The sequence below is a fragment of the Macrobrachium nipponense genome, chromosome 8 (assembly GCF_015104395.2).
Source record: "Macrobrachium nipponense isolate FS-2020 chromosome 8, ASM1510439v2, whole genome shotgun sequence".
Classification (NCBI taxonomy): Eukaryota; Metazoa; Arthropoda; class Malacostraca; order Decapoda; family Palaemonidae; genus Macrobrachium; species Macrobrachium nipponense.
In genome coordinates, this window is record NC_087203.1 from 11,597,600 (window position 1) to 11,621,992 (window position 24,393).

General features: G+C 41.1%; 1 protein-coding gene across 4 annotated transcripts in view; it reads left to right on the forward strand.

Annotated features, from left to right (window-relative positions):
• The window catches only part of LOC135222612 (E3 ubiquitin-protein ligase Bre1-like), a 244,141-nt gene that overhangs the window by 75,426 nt on the left and 144,322 nt on the right, over positions 1-24,393 (forward strand). For 3 of the 4 annotated variants that reach the window (XR_010316299.1, XM_064260707.1, XM_064260708.1), the window contains exons 5-8: positions 67-188; positions 13,276-13,536; positions 13,914-14,009; positions 15,032-15,157. Coding sequence is in view for 3 of the 4 variants with exons in the window: in XM_064260707.1 (XP_064116777.1) it covers positions 67-188; positions 13,276-13,536; positions 13,914-14,009; positions 15,032-15,157 (605 nt within the window). In the remaining variant the exon portion in view is untranslated. The remainder of the gene's footprint in view (positions 1-66; positions 189-13,275; positions 13,537-13,913; positions 14,010-15,031; positions 15,158-24,393) is intronic. The other variant, XM_064260709.1, reaches the window with a different exon arrangement.

Sequence of the window (24,393 nt, forward strand, 5' to 3'; positions counted from 1 at the left end):
TGTGGGTATAGTTCCTGACTCAGAATGAACTGCCTGAAGAACATTTTTTTTTCTTTTTCATTGCAGAAGTTCCTCCATCTTTGGAGGAAGGGGTTCGAGAGCTCAATGCTGAGCTTCAGCAAGAAAACAAAAATCTTCATGCCCAAAACCTCTCTTTTCATGAAAAACATCATCTCATGTCCCTAAAGGTGACAAAAGCTTTTACATTACTACCATTGCTTTTATAATGTTTGGGTTATTAGGACTATGCAAAGTACATAGTAAAGGGTATAACATTTTTTGTCCCTAGGACGATACTATCCTTCATCTCATATACCGTATATTACTTGTGTAACATGCGATATCACATGTCATGCGACCCCCAAATTTTCACCCTAAATGATTTGATCATCTATCTCATATAACATGTAAAGTTCAATTTTTGAGACCAAATTACAATAGGCTAACCTCTTTTCCTCCTGTTTATCTATCCCATTTTTTAGTTAGGCTAATCCCTTTTCCTCCATCTTTTTATCTATCCCATCTTCTAGTTAAGTTAAAAAGAGAAAGCTAAATCGTCAGTAATGTTATACTTGTTGTGTAAATGCATAGAGCCAGAAACAGCTGATTTTGTACATGAACTTTCCTGTCAGATATATACTTAGCTTTACGTCTCTGACGTCACGACAGAATTCAAACTCGCGGCACACGCGACAGGTAGGTCAGGTGATCTACCTTACCCGCCCCGCTGGGTGGCGGCTGTAAGAACCAATCTCCCTTTCCAGCCAGAATTTTTCTGTCGCCGGTGACGGCTACACCTGTGGTTGTTACCTCCTGACAGCTTTATTCGATTCTCGTTGCCTTGGATTTATTTGGACTGACTTCGGTGAAGTACCTGATCTTGTTGGCTTGGCATACGCGCTTGTGGATTGTTTTTTGATATTGGTTTGGATTTTTCTTTGATTTCAAGATGTCTGATGTAGAGGTTAAGAAATCTTCTATGTTTAGAGTGTGCTCTATGGATGAATGCAAGGTGAGGCTACCGAAAGCTACGGTAGATCCTCACACAGTATGCTTGAAATGTAAGGGAAAAGAATGTTCTTTTGTTAACCCGTGTAATGAGTGTGAGAAGTTGGATGAGGGTGAATGGAAGGCTCTTTCTTCCTACTTGAGGAAGTTGGAGAAAGACAGGGTGAGAAAAGCTTCGTCTAGAAGTTCTAGTAAGTCTTGTATTAGCGAGGTAGAAGTAGACATCCTGTTGTAGCATTAGATCCTTCTCCAGTTTCAGCTCCTGCGCCCTGCATCGAACCTAAAGATACGACTTCGGAAGTGGCAACCATGAGAGCCACGATCCTTAGCATGGAGAAGAAGATTCGTTCGTTGCAAGGTAAGAGTAATAGTGAAGGTGAATTGTGCAGTGACCCCAGTGCAGTGGAGGGTGCGTCTGATCGGCTCCTTAATGCTTCCAGGCCTAGACCTCTTCCAGACTCCCAGTCCCAGTGGAGGAGGAAAGTCAACAGCCGCAGGAAGGTTAGGGAGAACTCCCACCGATCAGGCGTCCCCTCGGTAGATCCTGATGTTCGTACCCAGGCTGCCCTTGTTCGCGCTAAGAAGGAGGTATTGCGCCAATGCTTCTCTTCTTCTTCCTCACCTTCGCCTAGAAGAGGATGGAGCGCCTCGGATTCATCGCGACCGCTGAAGAGAGCCTGGAAGGCTCCTTGCGCCTTTCCTTCCAGCCCGGAATGTTTTCCAGAAGAGCCGGAAGTGGATATCAAGAAACCCAGGAGGGAGCAGGAGTTCTCGCCTCAGAGTAGGCTTCGATCCTCTTCCCCTGTGGAGGATTTTGCAAGATCTCCAACTCGGATTCTTGCGGGGCTGCAAGCTCAGATTTCGGCGCTGGCGGGCTCCTTGGCTGGAGGTACGCGTCGTAAGAAGGACGTCTCTCTCCCCGTCAAGAAGTCTAGGATACCTTCGCCTGCGTTACCTTCTCTGTCGGAGGCGGCTCTCTCTCCTGTAACAGCGGATGGAAGGAGGCGCTCTTCCCTCGGCAGACGCTTGTCGTCTTCCAGGCGACAATCGCCCAAGAAGCTTTCTCCTGGCGACTTCATTTCTCCAGTAGAAAGGGATCTAGCGCCTAGTAGGCGCTCGTCTAAAGATAAGCGTACAGCTTCGTCTTCTCGCTCCTTTCCGAAGATCCTTCAATCTCCGGATAAGAGAGCCTCCTCTTTCATGGATTCTTCAAGAGACAGGATCTCTCCTTATGTTAGGCGCCTAGAGCCTGGTAGGCGCTACTCCCCAAGTAGCCGCTCTCCCGCTTCCAAGCGCGGTGCGGAAGATAGGCGCTTTTCTCCTGATAGGCGCGGTCCTCCTATTAGCCGCTCTGTTCAGGACAGGCGTAAAGAGCCTGAAAGATATGTCTCGGCTGAGAGACTACCTTTTGCAGAGACCCACGCGTCTCGATCTAACTTTGTGGAGCATGGTAGACGCCGGTCTCCGAGTAGGCGATCTTCTCCAGGGATTCGCTCTCCTGTAGGTAGGCGCCAAGAGCCTAGTAGGCGTTCTCCTCATTGTAGGCGCAGTTCGCCAGGCAGCCGCTCTCCTTTGGACAGGCGCATGGATTCTGTTAGGCGCCTTGAGCATAGCAGGCGCTCCCCTTTGGACTCCCGGGAATCTAGGAGTAGACTTCAGGATCAAAGAGGACGCACTCATCAGAGTAGGAAGGATGCATTCGAGAGGAGCTCTCCCGAAGCTTTGGCTTCCCCTGATAGGCGCCAGACGGCTGCCAGACACTCCCTAGATAGACGCACTTCTTTAGAGAAGTCCAACTGCTCTTGTAAAGAAGCCGAGGGTTCTTCGGTGGATGAAGTGGAACCTTCAGAAGAGGATTTAGTTAAGGATTCTTCGGTATCGTCCTATAAGATCCTTACAGACCTCCTTCTTCAAGAGTTTGGAGACTCCCTTACTCCCGTCGCTCCTCCGTCTCCTCTCTCGTTATTCTCGACTTCTAAGAAGACGAAGGTTTCCTCTTGTGTGAGGATGAAGCCAACCATCTCAATGAAAAAGGCTTTGAGAGGTTTTGGTGATTGGCTGCTTTCTAAGGAGGAGAAAGGGAAGACTGTGTTTTCTTTCCCACCTTCCAAGCTTACGGGCAGACTAGGCTTTTGGTATGAGTCTGGAGAACCCCTAGGCCTGGGTCTACCGTCATCTGCAGACGCGGACTTCTCTTCACTGGTGGATGCCGCACGACGCTCGGCTCTCTTGTCTGCTAAGACTACCTGGGCTATGAACGAGCTCGACCACCTGTTGAAGGGAATGTTCAGAGTCTTGGAAGTCTTCAACTTCCTTGACTGGTCTTTGGGGGTCTTGGCTAAAAAGACTCAGAACCCGGATTCCATTTCGCCCGAGGATCTCAACAGTGTTCTGACGTGCATAGATAAGGCAGTTAGAGATGGATCGAGCGAAGTAGCCTCCCTGTTTGGAGCAGGGGTTCTTAAGAAGAGATCAGTCTTCTGCTCTTTTCTTACAAAGTCCGTCTCGCATGCTCAAAGAGCCTCGCTTCTATATTCGCAGCTCTCGCCTCTTCCCGAAGAAGATAATCCAGGACATCTCAGGATCTATCTCTGGGAAGGCGACTCAAGACATGCTTGCTCAGTCGGCACGGAAACCTAGAACCTCCTTCCAGACGAAGACTAAGAAGGAGACTCCAGCTAGACAGGAGCCCTTTCGAGGGGGCCCTCCTTCTAGAGCCTCTACCTCTAGAGGTAATAGACCCTTCAAGAGAGGTAGATCCTTCTCACGCTCTTCCAGAGCTAAGAAGTAGGGAAGTAGTCCTCCAGACATCAGTAGGTGCCAGGCTTCTAAGATTCTCAGAAGCCTGGAGAAAGAGAGGAGCGGACAACTGGTCCCTCTCGATTATCCGGAAAGGATACCTGATTCCCTTTACGGAAAGACCACCTTTGACGACGACTCCGAGGGAGTTGGTGGCCAGGTACAGGGATCCCATCATGAGCCTCGCTCTAACACAGGCAGTGGAACAAATGTTAGAGAAAGAGGCTATAGAGCTAGTGAGCGACCCATGCTCAGCGGGCTTTTACAACCGCCTATTTCTAGTTCCAAAAGCCTCAGGAGGATGGAGACCGGTTCTGGATGTAAGCGCCCTGAATTTCTTTGTAGAAAAGAGGAAGTTCGCCATGGAGACGACATCCTCAGTGTTGGCGGCTCTTCATCCAGGGGATTGGATGGTGTCCCTAGATCTTCAGGACGCTTACTTCCATGTGCCTATCCATCCTTCTTCAAGGAAATACCTCAGGTTCATGATGGGAGGAAGGATATTCCAGTTCAGGGCCTTGTGTTTCGGCCTTTCAACAGCCCCTCAGGTCTTCACAGGACTAATGAAAAATGTAGCAAGATGGCTACATTTGGAGGGAGTCAGGGTGTCCCTTTACTTGGACGACTGGCTAATCAGAGCAAAGTCACAGAAAAGATGTTTGGAGGACCTACAAAAGACCCTTTTCATGGCGAGTTCTCTGGGACTGTGAACTTTCAAAAGTCTCAGTTGATCCCCAGTCAAGATCGTATCTATCTGGGGATTCGGATGGTTTCTCTGGATTTTCGGGCTTTTCCGTCTCCAGAAAGGATAGCCCGAGGGTCAGAGAAAGTCAAAGCCTTCCTAGAGAAAGACGTATGCACAGCGGGGGAGTGGATGAGTTTGTTGGGGACACTCTCCTCGTTGGAGCAATTCCTTTCTCTAGGAAGGTTGCACCTCAGACCTCTCCAGTTCTTTCTACATCGAAACTGGAGGTGTCGTTCGCAAAACCTAGAGTTCTCCTTCGAGATTTCAAGAGAAATCAAGAAGGACCTCTCTTGGTGGGCGAACCCTCTCAGGTTTGCAGAAGGGATGTCCCTTCACATTCCGAACCCCAACCAAGTGTTGTATTCCGACGCGTCGGAAACAGGTTGGGGAGCAACGCTCGGCTCAAGAGAAGTGTCAGGCACCTGGAAGAAAGAACAGGTGACCTGGCACATCAACAAGAAAGAGCTGATGGCTGTTTGGCTAGCTTTGAAAGCATTCGAGCCCTACGTCCTAGCTCGGCAGTACAGATCAACTCGGACAACACCACGGCCCTGGCATACATCAGGAAGCAAGGGGGGACTCACTCCTTCTCCCTGTACGAGACAGCAAAAGAACTTCTGCTGTGGGCAGAGGAAAGGAAGATTTGTCTCCTTACCAGGTTCGTACAGGGAGAAAAGAACGTCAGAGCAGACCTCCTAAGCAGGAAAGATCAAGTCCTGCCTGCAGAGTGGACTCTTCACGAGGATGTTTGCCAGGACCTGTGGAATCTTTGGGGCAGGCCTCATATAGACCTCTTCGCCACAGCCAAGAATGCGAGGATAGCCAACTACTGCTCTCCGATATCGGACCCGAGGGCAGTGTCGATAGATGCTTTTCTCCTAGATTGGAAGGGCCTAGACATGTATGCTTTTCCTCCCTTCAAGATACTGGGAGAAACTCTCAAGAAATTTGCAGAATCGGAGGCAGCAAGGATGACGCTGGTAGCCCCGTTCTGGCCCGCACAAGTATGGTTCACAGAGGTACTGGAATGGTTAGTAGATTTTCCGAGAACATTACCACAGAGGATCGATCTGCTCAGACAACCCCACTTCGACAGGTATCACAAAAACCTCCCCGCTCTAGATCTGACTGGCTTCAGACTGTCAAAAGTTTGGTCAGAACGAGAGGGTTTTCTGCAAGAGTTGCAACGGCTATCGCAGCAGCAAGAAGGCCTTCTACCCTTAGAGTCTACCAATCGAAGTGGGACGTCTTTCGACGGTGGTGTAGGAACCATCACTTTTCCTCCTCCAGTACCTCTGTAACCCAAATAGCAGACTTCTTACTTTTCCTTAGGGAGAAAAGTGGACTGGCGGTATCAACCATTAAAGGTTATCGTAGCATGCTGTCTGCAGTGTTTAGGCACAGAAACTTAAACATTTCAGAAGACAAGGACGTTCATGATCTAATAAGATCTTTTGAAACATCCAAAAGGTTTCTCCAGAGATTCCGAGTTGGAATCTGGATGTAGTGCTACGTTTCCTGAGGTCCCCTAAGTTCGAACCGCCTCAGTCTGCCTCTTTTAGAGACCTCACGAGGAAGACACTTTTTCTCATGGCATTGGCTTCCGCAAAGAGGATTAGTGAACTCCATGCAATAGAAGGAAATGTGGGATTCAGAGGAGATGCAGCTATCTGTGCATTCCTACCTTCGTTCTTGGGTAAGAACGAGAACCCCTCAAATCCTTGGCCTAGGAGTTTTGAAGTCCAAGGTTTGTCTGCCTTAGTAGGCGAGGAAGCAGAGAGGTCACTTTGCCCAGTACGAAGTTTAAAGTTTTATCTGCAGAGAAAGAAAAAACTTAAGGGCAATGATGTCAACCTTTGGTGCTCTGTATGAGATCCAAGGAGGACTCTTTCGAAGAATGCGCTTTCTTTCTTTATCAGAAGCCTGGTGAAAGAAGCACATGCGATATGTGATGAAAGTCAATTCAAACTTCTAAAGGTCAAAGCTCATGAGGTAAGAGCTATTGCCACGTCATTAACTTTCAACAAAAACATATCCCTGAGTAATATTATGAAGGCAACATTCTGGCGTTGCAACTCAGTCTTCGCAAACCACTATCTGAGAGACGTCAAAATTACGTATGAAAAGTGCTTCGCGTTAGGCCCGTACGTATCGGCGGATTCGGTGCTGGGGCAGGGAGCTGAGACATATCCTTTGTAGTATATATTTTCCCCCTTGTTTAGGTTGTAAGTTTTTGGTTGTTTGAAAGAGCATGCGGGTAGGCATGTCTTTCATGTCGTATGTCTAACAATGATTAGATTGGTTAGGTGATCGGTTTATGTTTGAGCTCCTTGCAATGATAGTGGTTAGGTTCTGTCATATAAGTGGGCGAATCCCCTTTGACAAGATCCTGCTCGGATTCTATCAAGTAAGCGGATACCAAATCCCTTTGATAGACCCAAAGAGTCTGTCAGCTGTAGGTCACGCCCTCGCTGAAGCTCTTCAGGCAACGCAGACTCATAGACAGTAACTACGAAGTCTTCTGCCTAAACAGGTAAGAACCAAGGTTGTATTTTACATCCTACAACAAGTGTTGTTTTCCCCTTTTTCCATATTTATATTGCTGTCTCTTTCCCTCCACCAAGGGTGTCAATCAGCTAAGTATATCTGACAGGAAAGTTTCATGTACAAAAATGTTATTGTTAGTATACAATAAGGTTTTGTACATACTTACCTGGCAGATATATACGATTGATGGCCCGCCCAGCCTCCCCTCAGGAGACAGGTGGAAGAGAAAAATTCTGGCTGGAAAGGGAGATTGGTTCTTACAGCCGCCACCCAGCGGCGGGTAAGGTAGATCACCTGACCTACCTGTCGCGTGTGCCGCGAGTTTTGAATTCTGTCGTGACGTCAGAGACGTAAAGCTAAGTATATATCTGCCAGGTAAGTATGTACAAAACCTTATTGTATACTAACAATAACATTTTGCTATGAACCGAATCCAATAACTACAGCGGCTTGCTTGCATTTCAACCATCGTACGATAGCAAAAAATTACTGTAGTTATGTTACAAATGACGTTAAAAAGAATAGGACTGATATATTTACATCACTTTATCCTTATTCTCTATGGAGAAAAGATTGGCAATGGCATATACTGCTAAATTTAAGCTGCTAGTTGTAGCTGAAGTTGAGGAAAGAATGTTCATCTGCTAACGACTATTATTGTGCATCGGTAACAAGGTAACTTCAGTATAGCACCATCAAACTCGACTGTAAACAAAATTTGAGAGAAATGTGTTTTAGTCAAAACTATTTGGCATGAATGAACACATTTTACTGTGTTCACTCTGGTAAAAGATAAATATGTAAAGCTTGTAGTATTCTGATGAAATCAAGTGAAAATATTGAATGCAATCTTGATTTTTTTACACAATAAACATACCCTTAGTGCCATCTATTAACAATAAAATTACTAAATTTCGTTCACAACGATATGAATTCCAGTGATGTTTTGACTTGAAAACACTGTATAATGTAAAATAACCTTGTCCCATATCAATAGAGTATCTTAAGATTCATTTACGCTAACTAGAACTAGGAAAATCGCTTTGATTTGACTTAAGTACAGGAAAATAAACTTGTCTCGCAATCGTCCTCAGCTGATTTCCAAAACAAAACATTGATTGCTATTTTTGTATTTTATAATACAACAGTAGTAATATGTACATACAATATTATTGGATACAGTGACATAAAGCATAACTTTTTCAAAGATCCATGGAAAAAATGCATATTCATTATGTTTGTATTTTATCAAACGATACTAGTATGTGAATATTACTTACAATAATTTTATATCTTATGTATGATGCGACTCCCTTTGAATGAGCTCCAAAATTAGGTCTTCAAAAGTCGCATGATATGCGAGTATCAGCAAAAGCTGGTCTGGTTGTTGATACTTGATAACAGGGTAATTAAATAGGAAGTTCCCGGTTATTGGCAGACTCGTTTAATGGCGATCTGGTTTTATGGGGCTTGTCTAGTGCCATAAAATCGGCAAATTATGGGGCCATAACCTGCCTGAGTTCCAGTTATCAGTGGCATAAGGTGCCGATAATAGAATTATGGCACCATAACATATCTAACATAGGTGCTATTAACTGGTTACTGGTACCATAAATTACTGAATTTCAGTTAATGGTGGTTTTCGCTTATCAGTACCCTACTGAGAATATATAGTGGCAGGTGAGTGAAATTGGGTACAGAGCTGCCTACTTACTACTTAACTTTTGGTAACATTTTTTCCTCTATCACTTACCAGTAAACACATCTGTGGTTCACTTGACTGGTCATGGTTGCTGTTGTTGATGTGGTACATTACCCTTTGGCTTCTGTTCTGAATTTTGCTTGGGTTTTGATAACTTTTTTAACTTTTTCTTCATATGGGCGAGATGTTATTTCTATCTATCGTTCTTTGAACAAATCTGGTTCTTAGGGCCTGATCTTGTGCTGCGGTTAGCATTCCTTCTGTATCCTTCTTGAGATCTCTTTGTAGCCATTGCCATGTTTCATCGCTGGCCCTGTTCTTTTGTCTGTCTTGTACTGTCTGTGCATTGGTATGATCTTGAAATGATACTTTATTGATGACTACAATGGTATTTATATGAATTCCTGGCTAACAGGGGCCAGGTAACTTGCTCAGTAACTAATATACCAATCATGTACAATTATTTGGTATTAGCCCTTACAGTTCCTATATAGATGAAAACCAGGTGTGCTCTCAGTTGGTGCTACTGGTGTGTTGCTCTGTGCATTGTTGTGAGAATCACATAATTTCGCACAACACCCACCCTTGAAAACTGGACTTGAGGAATAATGTGGTCGGGCAACTATGTAGGTTCTAGCAGTCAATTTAACCCAATCTATGATTCCGCGGATGTTGAGGAGGAAGACGTGTGTGGTCGAGGATCCGGTAGGGGCCAGTGTAATGCTGGGTCAAAGGCAGACGAACAGTATCGGTTCTGATGAATACATGTTGCCGTGTGTAGACCCTTCTGGATAAAGGTCTTCTCATTTGGTTTGTAGGATGGGCAGCAAGGGGAGGATTTTGCTCTTGATGATGGCATGAAGGCTGATGATGTCGGGTGAGGTGTTATTTCGGGGAAGAATTCGCCAAGTAGTATCACAAGCATGTCACCATACACCATCTCAGCTGCTGACAGGTCAAGGCCCTCTAGGCATGGTCTGAAGGCCAAGGAGGACCCATGGAAGCTTCAAGTACCAGTTCAAGGAGTGGCAGCGAGACATGAGCTGCGATGGAACCTCGTGATCATGCCATTGGACTCAGGATGGTAGGCGGTTGTGTGATGCAACTGGATGCCAAGGAGGCAGTTTAGTGGTGTCCAGAGCTGCAGTGTGTGGGTAGTGCCTCTGTTGGAGGCGATGTGATCGGCTACATTGAATCTGGAAACCCATTATGAGAGGTAAGTACTGGCATATGCTGCTGCTGATGCATCTGTCATAGGGGCGGCTTCGGGCCATCTTGTCAAGCAGTCTACCATTATGAGTAGGTAATGATGCCCTTTGGAGAGCAGGAGGGGTCATACAATGTCAATGTGGACATGGGCGAAACAGCGTTGCGTTTGATGAAAGGTGGCTGCACCTGAATTTGTGTGACGCTTGATTTTGAAGAATTGGTAGGAAGAACATTCACAGGAACACGCCTTTGTGTCTTTTGATATACCTTGCCAGATGAAGCACTTCTTCAGGAGGGTGGCTGCTGATCGTCCTGGTGTGCCAGACCAAGAAAGATTGTCAAAGACATGACCTCTAAGTGACTGAGGGATCCATGGGCATGGGCAGCTAGTGCTGATATCACAGAGGATGGAGGTGGGGCTATTGTTGCCGAGGGGGACTTTGTACCATTGCAGAGACGTTAAAGAGGTCTTGCAGATGTTGAGCACTGGGCCCCACTGTAGCTTGTCTGCCAGCTTCTTGTAATCAAGGCCGAGGTGTACTAAATCGATGGAGATTTGGGAGAGGCTGTCAGCGACAGGTTGTTTCCCAGGGACATGACGAAGGGTGCAGTTGAATTTGGCAATGGCAGACAAGTGGCGGCGTTGACAGGTGACCAGGCGTCGGACTGGCTTTTCATTGAATGCACTAGTGGCAGGTGTTCAGTGTGAAGGTTGAAAGGTGTGGTTCCAAAAAATGTCGGAAGTGTTTGACAGCGAGATGTGCTGCCAGGAGCTCGTGGTCAGACATGGAGTAGTTTGTCTCTGTCTTGCTAAGTTTCCTGCAAAATAATGTGAGGGGTCAAGGATGACTGTGGATGATCTGTTCCAAGACAGCTCCTATGGTTACGTCACTGGTGTTCATGGAAAGCAGTTGAGAATGACTTAGTGCAGGGAATGAGAGGGCAGTGGCCTTGACTAGGGTGTTTTTGGTAAAGGTGAAGGTGGCTTCTTGCGATGGTCTCCAGGTGAGGGCCTTGGGCTTGCCCTTGAGGATTTCATAGAGTGGGGCCAAGGCCGAGGTGATACTGGGCAAAAAGCGATAATAATAATTAACCATTCCTGGGAATTCTTGTAGACCCTTGACTGTGGTATGAGTGGGGAACTTCCTGATGACTGCGACCTTTCTGGCCAAGGGCTGGACGCCCTCAGGTGTTATGAAGTGCCCCAAGAATTCTACCCTCTTGGTGGTGAAGGAGCATTTGTTGTATCAGTGTTGAAGGCGTTCCTCCTTTGATGCAGAGGAGATTAAAATATTGTCACCGTAACAGACTTAGCAGGAAAGGTCTCCCAGGATGCTGTCCATCAATCATTGGAAAGTAGCTCCTGCTACGTAATTGAAGGTGAAAGTGCTGAATAGCATTGTTATGGCAGTCCTTGGGATGTCTTCGGGATTTGTGGGAACCTTAAAGTAACCTTTGAGAAAATTTTTGTGCCTCTGTGATCACATTCAGCCTTTTGTATTCTCTGCCTTTTGACACACACCCATCTTCCCCATTCCTGTGAAGGTTTTCTTTGCTGCGGCAAGTTTTAGATCCGCTGGAAATTGATCCTCTTGCCTTTGTGCTAAATGCTTGGGCGTGAGTGTAAGAGGACTCAGACTTGTAGAGTATGTGCTTCCTGGTTGTCTGATCGCTGGATTAGATATAAGGGGAGGAAGCGATCTTGGGCGATCCTTCGTCATCGTTTCACCCCCTTTGTAAACATCCTTGCCTGGCTATTTCCCCTTCAGGGGAAATCTCTCCTGGAGGCCGGACGACAGAGACTTGTTGTATTCAGAGGCCTCTGCTCCTTCGGAGCAAGTAGAGATTCCTCTCTCTAATACTACTTTGTCCTGTTAGAGTGCTACGGCACTATCTAAAGAGAACTTGACATCTCCGGCTTGAGTGTCAACGCCTCTTTATTAGCACTGGGGTGACCAAGAAAGAAGTGTCCAAGAACACTTATTATTTCTTTCTGTCTTATTCACATCCTTCTACATTCGGGATATAGACACAGGATACAGTCACCTCTCAATTAACATGTTTTTTTTTATTTTATTTAACACAAGCTAGAAAATACTTGAAAATGTTTAAAAAATGCAAAAATTCTTATTTAAAGCGAATTGACACCTGAGCGTTGTTTTCAAATTACCCGCGCATCAGCGCTGCAGACGATGGCTTCAACATAAACAAAGACATAGCACAGTATGTATTTTTAATAAAAGGAAAAACTTTGTTTATTTATTAATAAACGGAAACATTATGTTTATTTATTAATAAAGAAAAAAAATTCTTCACGAAACGAGAATCAGCTTCATTCCGACATCAGCATTATTGAGCGATGTCATGCTGCTGATGGTTAAAGTCTAAATATGGCTTGAATAAGTCTTGTTGTGAACAAAATTATTTTTTTCAATAACACATTGCATTGAGAGCATGTTTATTGTGTAAAAAACAAAAATAGACATGATTCCGTTCGCTATTTGCACTTGATTTCATTGTAATATGAGCTTTACGTTATTGACCTTTTATTTGCGTGAAAATAACAGTAAATTTTGTTGTTTCAAGCCCAGTAGTTTTGATTAAAATGATTTTCTCTCAATTTTATCTGCAGTTGTGTTTGATGGCATAACTTACTTGAACAGTTTTCTCAGCTTTAGCTACAACTTAGTTTAAATTTAACAGCGTATTTCCTTGCTGATCTTTGATCTATAGCAAATAAAGTTATTACATAAAAATATATCAGTCCTATTCTACATAACGTTGTGTATAACATAACTACGGTAATTGTTTACTATCGTATGATGGTTGAAATACACCAAATGGATGTTGCTGTTATCCAATTTGGTTGTACTTGGCAAAAAAGCACTAAGTTCCCCAAGTCCAGGAACATAACCTCCCTTATTTTTGTTTTTTCATATGGAAAAAATGTTTAAATAATGTGTATTTGATTAACGCGAGCTCTCCAGGAACATAACCCTCACGTTAATTGAGAGGTGACTGTATTGTCATTTGTATAGTGATGTGTCTAGCTTTATGCATAGCAATATACTACTTGTATCATTTACTTTCTCTATTTAAATGCACTTGCATACTAGATATTTGATGAATTTAATATTCTTGTCTTAATATTTCAGGTTACAAGGAACTTTAAATTGATTTATTAATCTTGAGCTTCTCAAGAGGCATTGTACATTGTTTTTTTTTCTCTCTCTCACATTAAGACCTAACATAAGGTTTATTGCAGGTTGCTGAACTAGAGGAAAAATTACAAGCCATGGACACTGAGAAGGCTGAAATGCAAAATCGTATTGAGGACATGGAATATGATTTGAACAGGACACGCTCTCGTTGTGAAAAGGTTGAGACTCACCTAGCTGAGACATGCCAAAAGCTGAAGGCAATTCAAGATGAGGGCTGTATGGCAGCTGGTGGTGGAGGAAAAGGTGTTGGAAATGGTGTCCCCACAGCAGCCGGAAAAATCAGTCAGGCTGGAATGGCCAAGAAGGTATACAGTAGAAGTTTGTCATACATTTGCAGATTTATCATTAGCAGATATTTAGTAGTATTATTGAATAAAAATTCTTAGCTTTCAGAGGTCTGGCCCTAACAGTTTGTATTTATTGGGATCTTTTAAGTAAGGAACTTTTCAAGGTATCACAAGATTCTTGAATGTTCTATAAGATGGAACGTGCCATAACATTTTTTTTTTTTCATTTGTGTAGACAAACTAAATAATTAGTTCCAGCTTCATGTCTAACATCAAATTCTTATTGGATTTTCTCATTGAATAAAGAATGTTGACAAAATACATACCAAGTGGAGTGTACATGAGATTTTTATTATTTTTGAGTTCAGCCATGTAATTTTCTCCTGTGTTACAAGTGCACCAGTTCCTCACTGGACGAGTGGTTTTCGCGCTCGGCTGCCAATCCGGTGGTCCGAAGTTCGAATCCCGGCTCGGCCAACGCAGAATCAGAGGTATTTATTTCTGGTGATAGAAATTCATTTCTTGAATAAGTGTGGTTCGGATCCCACAATAAGCTGTAGGTCCCGTTGCTAGGTGACCAATTGGTTCCTAGCCACGTAAAAATATCTAATCCTTTAGGCCAGCCATAGGAGAGCTGTTAATCAGCTCAGTGGTCTGGTAAAACTAAGATATACGTAACTTTTACAAGTGCACCATCATTGAACATAAAAGTTAGAGCATATTCAAAGTTCAGTACTGCTCCAAAACTAATAAGAGAGATTATTTAGAGATTTAATATCTAGGTTTTTCTTTTTAGTTCAAATATTGCACTTGATACAAGGTTTACAGTAGAAAGAAGTTTTTTATATTTTGTAAAGAGGTTAAAGGAATGTATTTTGCCAATCCCTTTCATCTTTTCTTTGATTTTAAAGATGATCATAACTGATGTATTGCATATATAAGTTGTAGTTACAATTTTCCATGGTTATTTGATTTGTTTAGAAATGAAAATATTTTACAGGAATGCTGTTGTAGTTATTTACATCTTTAGTTGTGGTGGGAGACTTCTTTAAGACTTTTGAGTTCCTTAATTTCATTGACGGTCTTCTTTAATTAAGACTTTAGAGTTCCTTAATTTCAAAGATGACCATCTATTGTGTATTTCTGTCTTAAAGTTTAATTACTATTTCTGTGGTTAATTTTGATGAAAAACGGGATATTTCATAGTGATGCCTTTCGTTTGTTGTGAGAGGTATTTTAATAGAGTATGACTTTGTACCAAATAATTACAATATTGTTCTGTAAAATTTTAATATAAAGAAAGACGTTAGTATTGATTAGAAAGCTTGTAGAACTATGAAGATGATAGATCAAATTAGAGTTGAGGACATGGACAAATGATGAGAGAAAATTTGAATTGTATAAATATCCATAGAAAAGTTAACTCAGAGAAAAATATTACACAGTAGTTTGTAGGATTAGCAAGGAGATAACACATACAGTACTGCACTTTTTTTTTTATCCTGTGCTGCAGATCGAAGAATTAACAAGTGAGTTGGAGGAACAGCGGGAGTTAAGTGCCAAACGCTTGGATGAACTTGAAAAGAAGACCAATGAACACAAAGAAGCTCTGAAGGAAGTTGAACGACTTAAAATGGATGTAAGTCATTGTACCATGTAAGTTTAGATATTTCTGATGCCCTTACTTTACTAAAATTGAGTAGGAAGTTAATTTGCCTGTTTACAGTTTTCTTTTAAACCCTTGGAGTGGGAGTCACTCAGGATATCTGCATTTATGAAAATTGGCAGTCATAGAATTAGGGTACTTGGCTAGTTAACATTGGAAACTTTTCTTGATATTATTCACAGGATATGGGGTATTCTTGAAAATATGATACATTAAGTTAGCCGTGTTACATTTCTGAAGATGAGTATTGGAAGTAAATTTGTGTCCACATAAAAAATAATTTAAAACTACTTTTTAACATTCTTAACTTACAAGGCTTTTTGTTTAACATTAACTTTGTATTTTGATGTAACGATAATAGTAGACATTGTGTTGTAATAATTATTGATTTTATATAGGAACTTTCCAAGTATTTACTTAGCTGATGATTATGCTCGCACCAGCATTCCTTAATTTTAAAAATTCGCTGCCAAGCACCAGTTGTAGAGGGGTGTTGACAGGTCCCGCCCACTGCATTGGAACATGGTAGCGATTCTGCCGTCCTGCCTGTTTCAGTGGTGATTTTGTGTTTTCCAAAAGTTTGTGAAGTATTTTACTTTCTTGTAGCTGAAGCTGCTGCTTTGGTTGTCATCAAGTAAATTAGGTGTTTTGATTGTTAGTTATGTATGATTCCATTGCTTCCAGCATTCGCTGTTGTAGTGAAGGCTGCAAAATAAGGCAAACTAAACTGCTATGATGCACATACCATGTGTACTAATTGTAGAGGGCATGTATGTTCAAGGGAGAATACATGTGGGGAATGTAAGGATTGGAATAAAAGTAAGTGGAAGGTTCTTGAGTCTCACTTTTGTAAACTTGAAAGGAGTAGGAAGAGAAAGTCGGTCACTTAGGCTAAGAGTAGGGCTTCTGTTAGCCTAGATTCTTCACCTGTCTAAGTCAGTCCTTTGCCTTGCTATTTCTTCAACTTTTGGTCACACTCTCTTCTATTCTCAGCCCTCCTATCATTCCATATACTCCTGTGCTTCTGATCCTGGTGCCATTGCCAACCTTAAATCCAGGATCGAATCCAAATTCGATTAGAAGGTGAACCCAGTTGTAAGTTCAGTATCTGAGATAGAGGCATCCCTACAAGTCTTTTTGGATAGTGTTTAACCCTTAAACGCCGAATGGACGTATTAAACGTCGAGTCAAAATCTCCCCCGATGCCGAAATGACGTACCATACGTCGACTCAAAAAAGTTTTTTTAAAAATTTGCGGAAAAATACTTACAGGCCTACCAGCCGAAAACTTTTGAATTACGCGCCTTGGGGGATGCTGGGAGTTCACGGATCAAGGCGTTATTTTGTTTACAATCGTTACGCAGGCGCGCAAGCGCAAATTTCTTTCTTATCGCACTAAAAAGTATTAGTGACACATCTCTGAAATTATTTCGTCACTTTGACATAATTTTTGCACCGTTTTAAATTATCCGTTACATGAAGCATTATATATGAAAAATGTGCGCAATTTCATTTAGAATACAACAAAAAAATACTCATGATTGTAGCTTTTATCAGTTTTGAAATATTTCATATAAATAACGATAAGTGCCAAAATTTCAACCTTCGGTCGGTCAACTTTGACTCTACCGAAATGGTCGAAAAAACGCAATTGTAAGCTAAAACGCTTATATTGTAGTAATATTCAACTATTTACCTTAATTTTTCAACAAATTGGAAGTCTCTAGCACAATATTTTGATTTATGGTGAATTTATGAAAAACATTTTCCTTACGTCCGCGCGGTAACTCTTGCGAAAAAAATCATACATGCGATTGTGGTAATGTTTGCACCATTTTAAAATTAGCCGTTACATAAAGTTTTATATATGGAAATGTGCGCAATTTCATGCACATACAACTAAAAACAATCCCAGGTTGTAGCTTTATCAGTTTTGAAATATTTTCATATAAAAAATGATAAGTGACAAATTTTCAACCTTCGGTCAATTTTGACTCTACCGAAATGGTCGAAAAACGCAATTGTAAGCTAAAACTCTTATATTTTAGTAATATTCAATCATTTACCTTCATTTTGTAACAAATTGGAAGTCTCTAGCACAATATTTCGATTTATGGTGAATTTATGAAAAAAATAACATTTTCCTTACGTCCGCGGTAATTCTGCCGTAACTTCTGAAAAAATCATACGTGCGATTGTGGTAATGTTTGCACCATTTTAAATTAGCCGTTTACATAAGTTTTATATATGAAAATGTGCGCAATTTCATGTAGAATACAACGAAAAATAATTGAAGGTTGTAGCTTTTCTCATTTTCGAAATATTTGCATATAAATCACGATAAATAAAAAAAAACACGTTCGGTCAACTTTGACTCTACCGAAATGGTCGAAAAACGCAATTGTAAGCTAAAACTCTTATATTTTAGTAATATTCAATCATTTAACTTAATTTTGCAACAAATTGGAAGTCTCTAGCACAATATTTCGATTTATGGTGAATTTATGAAAAAAACTTTCCTTCCCTCCGCGCGCAGATTCTCCGCCATAAATCTCCGCCAATTGAATACATCGCATTCTCGGAAAATTTGCTTCGTTTCATATTAGGCATTTCATAGAGTTTTATATAAGAAAATGTATGCAATTTCATGTAGAATAAAAGAAAAATATTTGAAGGTTGTAGCTTTTCTAATTTCCGAAATAATTGCATATAAAAAAAAACATTTATAAAAATTTTTTTACATTTGGTCATTTTTAACTCGTCGGAAATAGTCGAAAACTGCAATTGTAAGCTAAAAACTCTTACAGTATCATAATATTCAATCATTTGTATTCATTTGAAACAAATTGGAAGTCTCTAGAACAATATTTAGATTTACGGTGAATGTTTGAAAAAAAAAACATTTTTTTACGTCCGCGCTGTTACGAATTTGTACATCATTTGTGATAATATTTTTCCGGTGTTGCTTTTATTGTTTTACTTTGTATTATATATCAAAATGATTGCAATTTAGTGTGCAATACAACGAAAAAAAAAGAAACTCGTTAGCTTTTACCGTTTTTTGCACATCGTGATTTTAATACAATTATGTATTAATTTTTTTTTTTTTTTGCTACCATATATCGCATTATTTACATATGATAATGATATTATTTTTCATTTCTGATGATTGCATACTAAACTTTAGGCAATGACAAAAAAAGGAGCCAAAAATGAACTGTTAATCTTCAAAACTAAGCGCGCTGTGATTTTTTGAAAAAATTATTTTTTCCGCTTCCCCGCTCACTCAAAACCGGCTCCGGCATTCGGGGGAGTTTTTTATTTTTACGCTTCGGCGTTAAGGGTTAATGGAAAAGTGTCCAGTGAAGTGCAAGTGGAGGAGGTGGTTTCCTGTCCCACTGGTTCCCTTAGACTAAGGTCCCCTAACCCTGGGAGAAGACATACTGGAGGTCCAAGGAAGGTTGTTGCGGTTTGCCCCAGGGTTGCTGTCCCCTCAGTCGACCCTGTTGCTAAATCCCAGGTTTCAACAGACTGCCATTGGAAAGGTATGTCACTGGATTTGGCTTGTCCTCCAGTTCGGACTCTGATTTCGATCACGGGCGTCGTAGACGCTTCCGTTCGGCCTGGCCACTGAAGAGGCACATGGACAACATGCTTTAGTCTTCCTCGTTACCTATCAAGAGACACAGGGAGGCTTTTGGCAGCACACAGCTGTCTTGCTGCTACAATGTGGACCCTTCAGTCTTCACCTCAGTAAAACTGGCCTTGCATCCATGGGATTCACCAGGTTTGTTCTCCCAAGTGCCTTATTTTGGATGCTAGGCACCCAAAGCACTACACTTAAGTGCTTGTTGCTCAGTCTCCCATCTTGTCTCAAGCGCCTGGCACAACCCCCCCCAGGCACCCAGCACTTGCTCCCGTGCTCCGTGCAACGGTTTCCAGGCGGCCGGCGCCATTGACCAGGCGCCTGGCACCAACTCTTCGTCACCCATTTACCTTTCTCGAGCGCCAAGAACCCTCCTCGGAGCCATATAATCCCTCATTTGTACCAATCTCATCAGAGAATAAAGTGGAGCTCGATGAAGGCTCTTCTCCTCCCTCAGCCTATGCAGTTCTTTTTCACTATCTGTTGGCGAGTTTTCCTGCATTTTTGTGCCAGCTGCTCCATCATTGCCTGCTTCTTCCTTCTTTATGAGGAGCCTCCCACATCATTCCAGGCTTCCCAAGATGGTTCTTTCATCATCCTTCAGGATAGTGAGGGAAGAAATTGAAAACTGGCTTTCAACAAAGAGAGAGCAGGGCAAAGTGACATCCGCCCATCCTCCTCCTCGTCTGGTCAAGAGGAGATACCTGTTGTACACCAATGGAAAAGCTCCCTCGCTGGGATTGCTGCCTCCTCCCAAGGGGACTTCTCCAGCCCTATCGACTCTTCTCGTCACGCTTTTACTTTGGCGAAATTTTAGTTCCTCTGAGCTGGACCACCTCGTTAAGAACCTCTTCAAGGTTTTCGAGGTGTTACGTTTTCTTGATTGGACAGTAGGAGCCATAGCAAAGAGGATCGAGGACTTGCAGGGCTTGGATGAGCACTCTGCAGCAGACCCGTTCAGCATGCTGTCTTGCATAGACAAAGCCATCAGGGATGGCTCTTTGGAATTTGCAGACCTTTTCTCTTTCTGGGTGCTTAAAAAGAGAAAACTTTTTTGCTCCTTCACGACCAGAGGAGTCAAAGTTTCAGATATCCGTGCTGTTCTTTTTGCCACTGTACAGTAGGAGCCATAGTAAGGAGGATTGGGGACTTGAAGGGCTTGGATGAGCACTTTGCAACAGACATGTTCAATGTGCTGTCTTGCATAGACAAAGCCATCAGTGATGGCTCCTAAGAACTTGCGGTCCTTTTCTCTTTCTGGGTTCTTAAAAAGAGAGAACTTTATTGCTCCTTCACCACCAGAGGAGTCACAAAGTCTCAGAGGTCTGTGCTGTTCTTTTCACCACTGGCTTCTCCTCACCTTGTTGTGGCTAGATTAATTTTTATGAGCAAGAGCAAGAGCAAAATATAAAAGGCAGATGGTTTCAAGTGAAAATATGTAAGGTTTATTAGACAAAGTTTTCCTTAATATGAATTTACTCAAGTACTACTACTATTAAATATTGATTTACTCTAGAACTACTACTACTAATACCAAACAATGGGATTTTGGTGCCTTTACAACACAAAGATACTAAAATCAGAGTAATTAATATATACAAATATCTGTACAGGAAATACAGTGGAACTTATATTTTTGGAAAGTAAGGAATCTCCAAGGAAAATATACACTTTCACACCACTCAGGTACACATAAATTTCTACTGCTGCCAAATCTAAAAAGAATATTTTATATTTATACTATATAATATATAAGATATATCTATATATATAATATATATATATATATATATATCTATATATATATATGACATACATACATACATACTTACAGGCAGTCCCTGGGTTACGACTGGCTCTGCTTACGACGTTCCGAGGTTGAGGCGCTTTTCAATTATATTCATCAGAAATTATTTCCAGGGTTATGACGCTTGTAACGCTCATCTGGCAGAAGAAATATGACACCAAAAATGCAAATTAATCAATATTTGAAGTTTTTTTATGAAAAATGTAATAAGAATGCAGTTTATATAGTTTTCAATGCACCCAAAGCATTAAAAGTAAGGTTTCTTAGGATTTTTGATGATGTTCCGGCTTACGACGATTTTTGGGTTACAACGCGTCTCAAGAACAGAAACCCCGTCGTAACCCGGGGACTGCCTATATATATATATATACAGGCGGCCCGCGGTTAACGGCGCAATCACTCAACGGCGAATCGGTTTTACGGCGGTCGTCAAAAATATTCATTAAAAAAATAAGGCATTTTAAAGGTATCTTTACGGCACAAATTTCAGTTAACAGCGCCGCTAGCGCCGTTGTCTAACGAGTTCATACATATGTAGAAATGCCGTTCAGACCATGAAGGTTATGCAAATTATATTAACAAATTTTATGGAGAGTTATTACATAGGTATTAGGGTAAAAATATATGCCTCTGACGCTGTTTTATGCCGAAAATATCGAATTACATAAGTGCAAATTTAGCTATGGATGTGTCGATTCATAATTGTTCATGCTTTTGTTTAAAATGTGTGTGAAAATGTATTACGTGAAAGGCATTTTTATTTCTGTACAGAAATATGATACAAAGGCAGCTTTTGAAACTGCCCTTCACGATAGCAAATACGATGTTTTTTCATGTTCTTTCTTGTAAGCCGCCGCCTGCCGCTCTTCCGAAAATATCGATTCACAAAAAGTGCAAATTAGCGATCGATGTGTCGATTTTATAAATGTTTATGCTTTTATGTTTAAAATGTGTATGAAAATGTAATACGAATAGGGTATTTTTATTTCTGTGCAGAAATATGATAAAAAGGCAGCTTTTGAAACTCCCCTTCAAGTTATCGACTACGATGTGTTTTTCAAGTTCGTTCTTGTATGCCGCCGCGGCATACAAGAACGAACTTGAAAAACACATCGTAGTCGATAACTTGAAGGGGAGTTTCAAAAGCTGCCTTTTTATCATATTTCTGCACAGAAATAAAAATACCCTATTCGTAATACATTTTCATACACATTTTAAACATAAAGCATAAACATTTATGAAACGACACATCGATCGCTAATTTGCACTTTTTTTGCCGCCGTCTGCCGCTCTTCCAAAAATATCGAGTTAAAAGAGAGAGAGAAGAGAGAGAGAGAGGAGAGAGAGAGAGAGAGAGAGAGAGATAGAGAGAGAGAGAGAGAGAGAGAGAGAGAGAGAGAGAGAGAGAGAGAGAGAGAGAGAGAGAGAGAGAGAGAGAGAGAAAGTGTGCAAATTTAGCGATCGATGTGTCGATTTTTCAAATGTTTATGCTTTTATGTTTAAAATGTGTATGAAAATATATTGCGTAAAGGTATTTTCATTTCTGTACAGAAATAAGATACAAATTAAGGCAGCCTTTGTAACTACGCTCCACGTTGTCAGGGGATGGTTTTTCATGTTCGTTCTTGTCCGCCAGTTCCGAAAAATGCATTGTGTTATTTTTATTAATTATGCATCTTTTCCATAAATCCTTTAAAATGTTATACATTATTTCACTGTATCCAAGAATATTATATGTATTCTCATATTGTATTTTAAAATACTACGGCAAACTTAAGCCCGTATTCCGCGGAGCGGCCAATGTTGTGGTTTGAAATCAGCTGATGAATACGAGTCTGTTTCACCATAACGCAATTCTGAGCGAATGCTCTTGCTTCTAGTTAGCATAAACGAATATCTAGATACTTGACTTACATGAGACAAAGTTATTTTTCCTTATACAGCGTGTTTTTAGGTGGAAATATTTATTGAATATGTCTCGTGTGAATGTGAACTACTATTTTTTTCGTTAACAGATTACGTTGGCGGCATGTTTATTGCGTAAAAAATTACGTGATTCCGTTCGCAATACGTAATCCTTTATATCATCGTAATACGAACTTTACGTTATTTATCTATATCGGCGTGAAACCAACAGTAAAATGTGTTCTTTCAAGCACAGTAGTTTTGATTAAAATTATTTTATCCCAATTTTATCTACAGTTGTGTGTGATGGCAGACGTTTACTGCAGTTTTATCCTTGTTGCCGATGTACGATAATAGTCATTAGCAGCTTGAACAGTTTTCTCAGCTTCAGTCATAATTAGGTTTAAATTTAACGGTATATTTTCCGATTGATCTTTAATCTATATTGATCTCTGATCTATAGCGAATAAAGTTATTACATTAAGATATCTCAGTTCTATTCTATACATAACGCCATTTATAACAAATACGGTAATGTTGCACTGTAGTACGATGATCGAAATACAAGCCAAACAGATGTTATCCAGTTCGGTTGTACTTAGAAAAAAAAGTCTTTTTCTCGTTCGGTTGTTCATGGTTGTACACGTTCACGCAACGAGTATAACGTTAAAACCATACTTTCACCATTCTCTTTTGCTGTTATTGAACTTATGTAACTAGAAGATGGATAAAGTTAGGCCATTGTAATTTGATCTCTCATAAAATCGAACTATCGTAACTAATGATCGTAACCTGAAGACTACAGATACCTGTACACTGTATAAACTTTATTATATCTTTACATACTCTAGACACCCACATGTACTGTACAGTAAATTATATAGTACTATACTGCATGAATATAATTTTACTTATTGCGCCGTTGTGGGATTACGGCGCCTTTGACTGGTCTAGAGTTTCGAAAGAAGGTGTGCGGCGGCCGTAGGCTTTAAAATCGCTCAGCGTCGAAAATCGCTTGGCGTCGGTGGCCAGGAACGGAACCCCTGCCGCTAACCGGAGGGCCGCCCCCCCTGGTATTTTGACCCGGGGCCCCGCCTCCCGTATATATATATATATATATATATATATATCTATATATATATATATATTATTATATTATAGATATTATATAAATACTATATATATAGATTTGTGTGTGTGTTGTTGTGTGTGTAATATATATGTATACATAAATAAAGATATATGCCACGCCGGAAAAATAAACGAAGGAGGTCTGCAAGATCTTTCGACGTTAAAAGTCCTTTACTGAGCAGAGACTGCTCAGTAAAGGACTTTTAACGTCGAAAGATCTTGCAGACCTCCTTCGTTTATTTTTCCTTCGTGGCATATATCTTTATTTATGGATTTATCACGTTCCTAACTTTCGTGATTCAGTTATACATATGTATATATATATGTGTGTGTGTATATATATATGTGATATATATATATATATATATATATATATATATATACAGTATGTGCGGAAAGTTAAGGCACTGAAACAGCCGTGCCTTCTTTTTTAGAGCTTTTTGACAGTACCCCTTAAAATCTTCTACAGTAAGCGAAATACATAGGCGGCAGTCTGGTAGCGTCGTACACCCTGGCAACCATTTCGCAGAGTACAACAACTAGTTCTAGTAGTCCACGGGTATCACTGGTGAGCGGAAGTGCTTTTATTTTGCTCCGCGCTTGGACAGTTTATTGTGATGCATTATACAATTTGTGTGTGCTTTTTTTTGGTGTTAGTGATGTCTCGCAGTGTTGTTGGCCCACAGGAGGTTGCTGCAATAATAAACCTTCACAATGAGG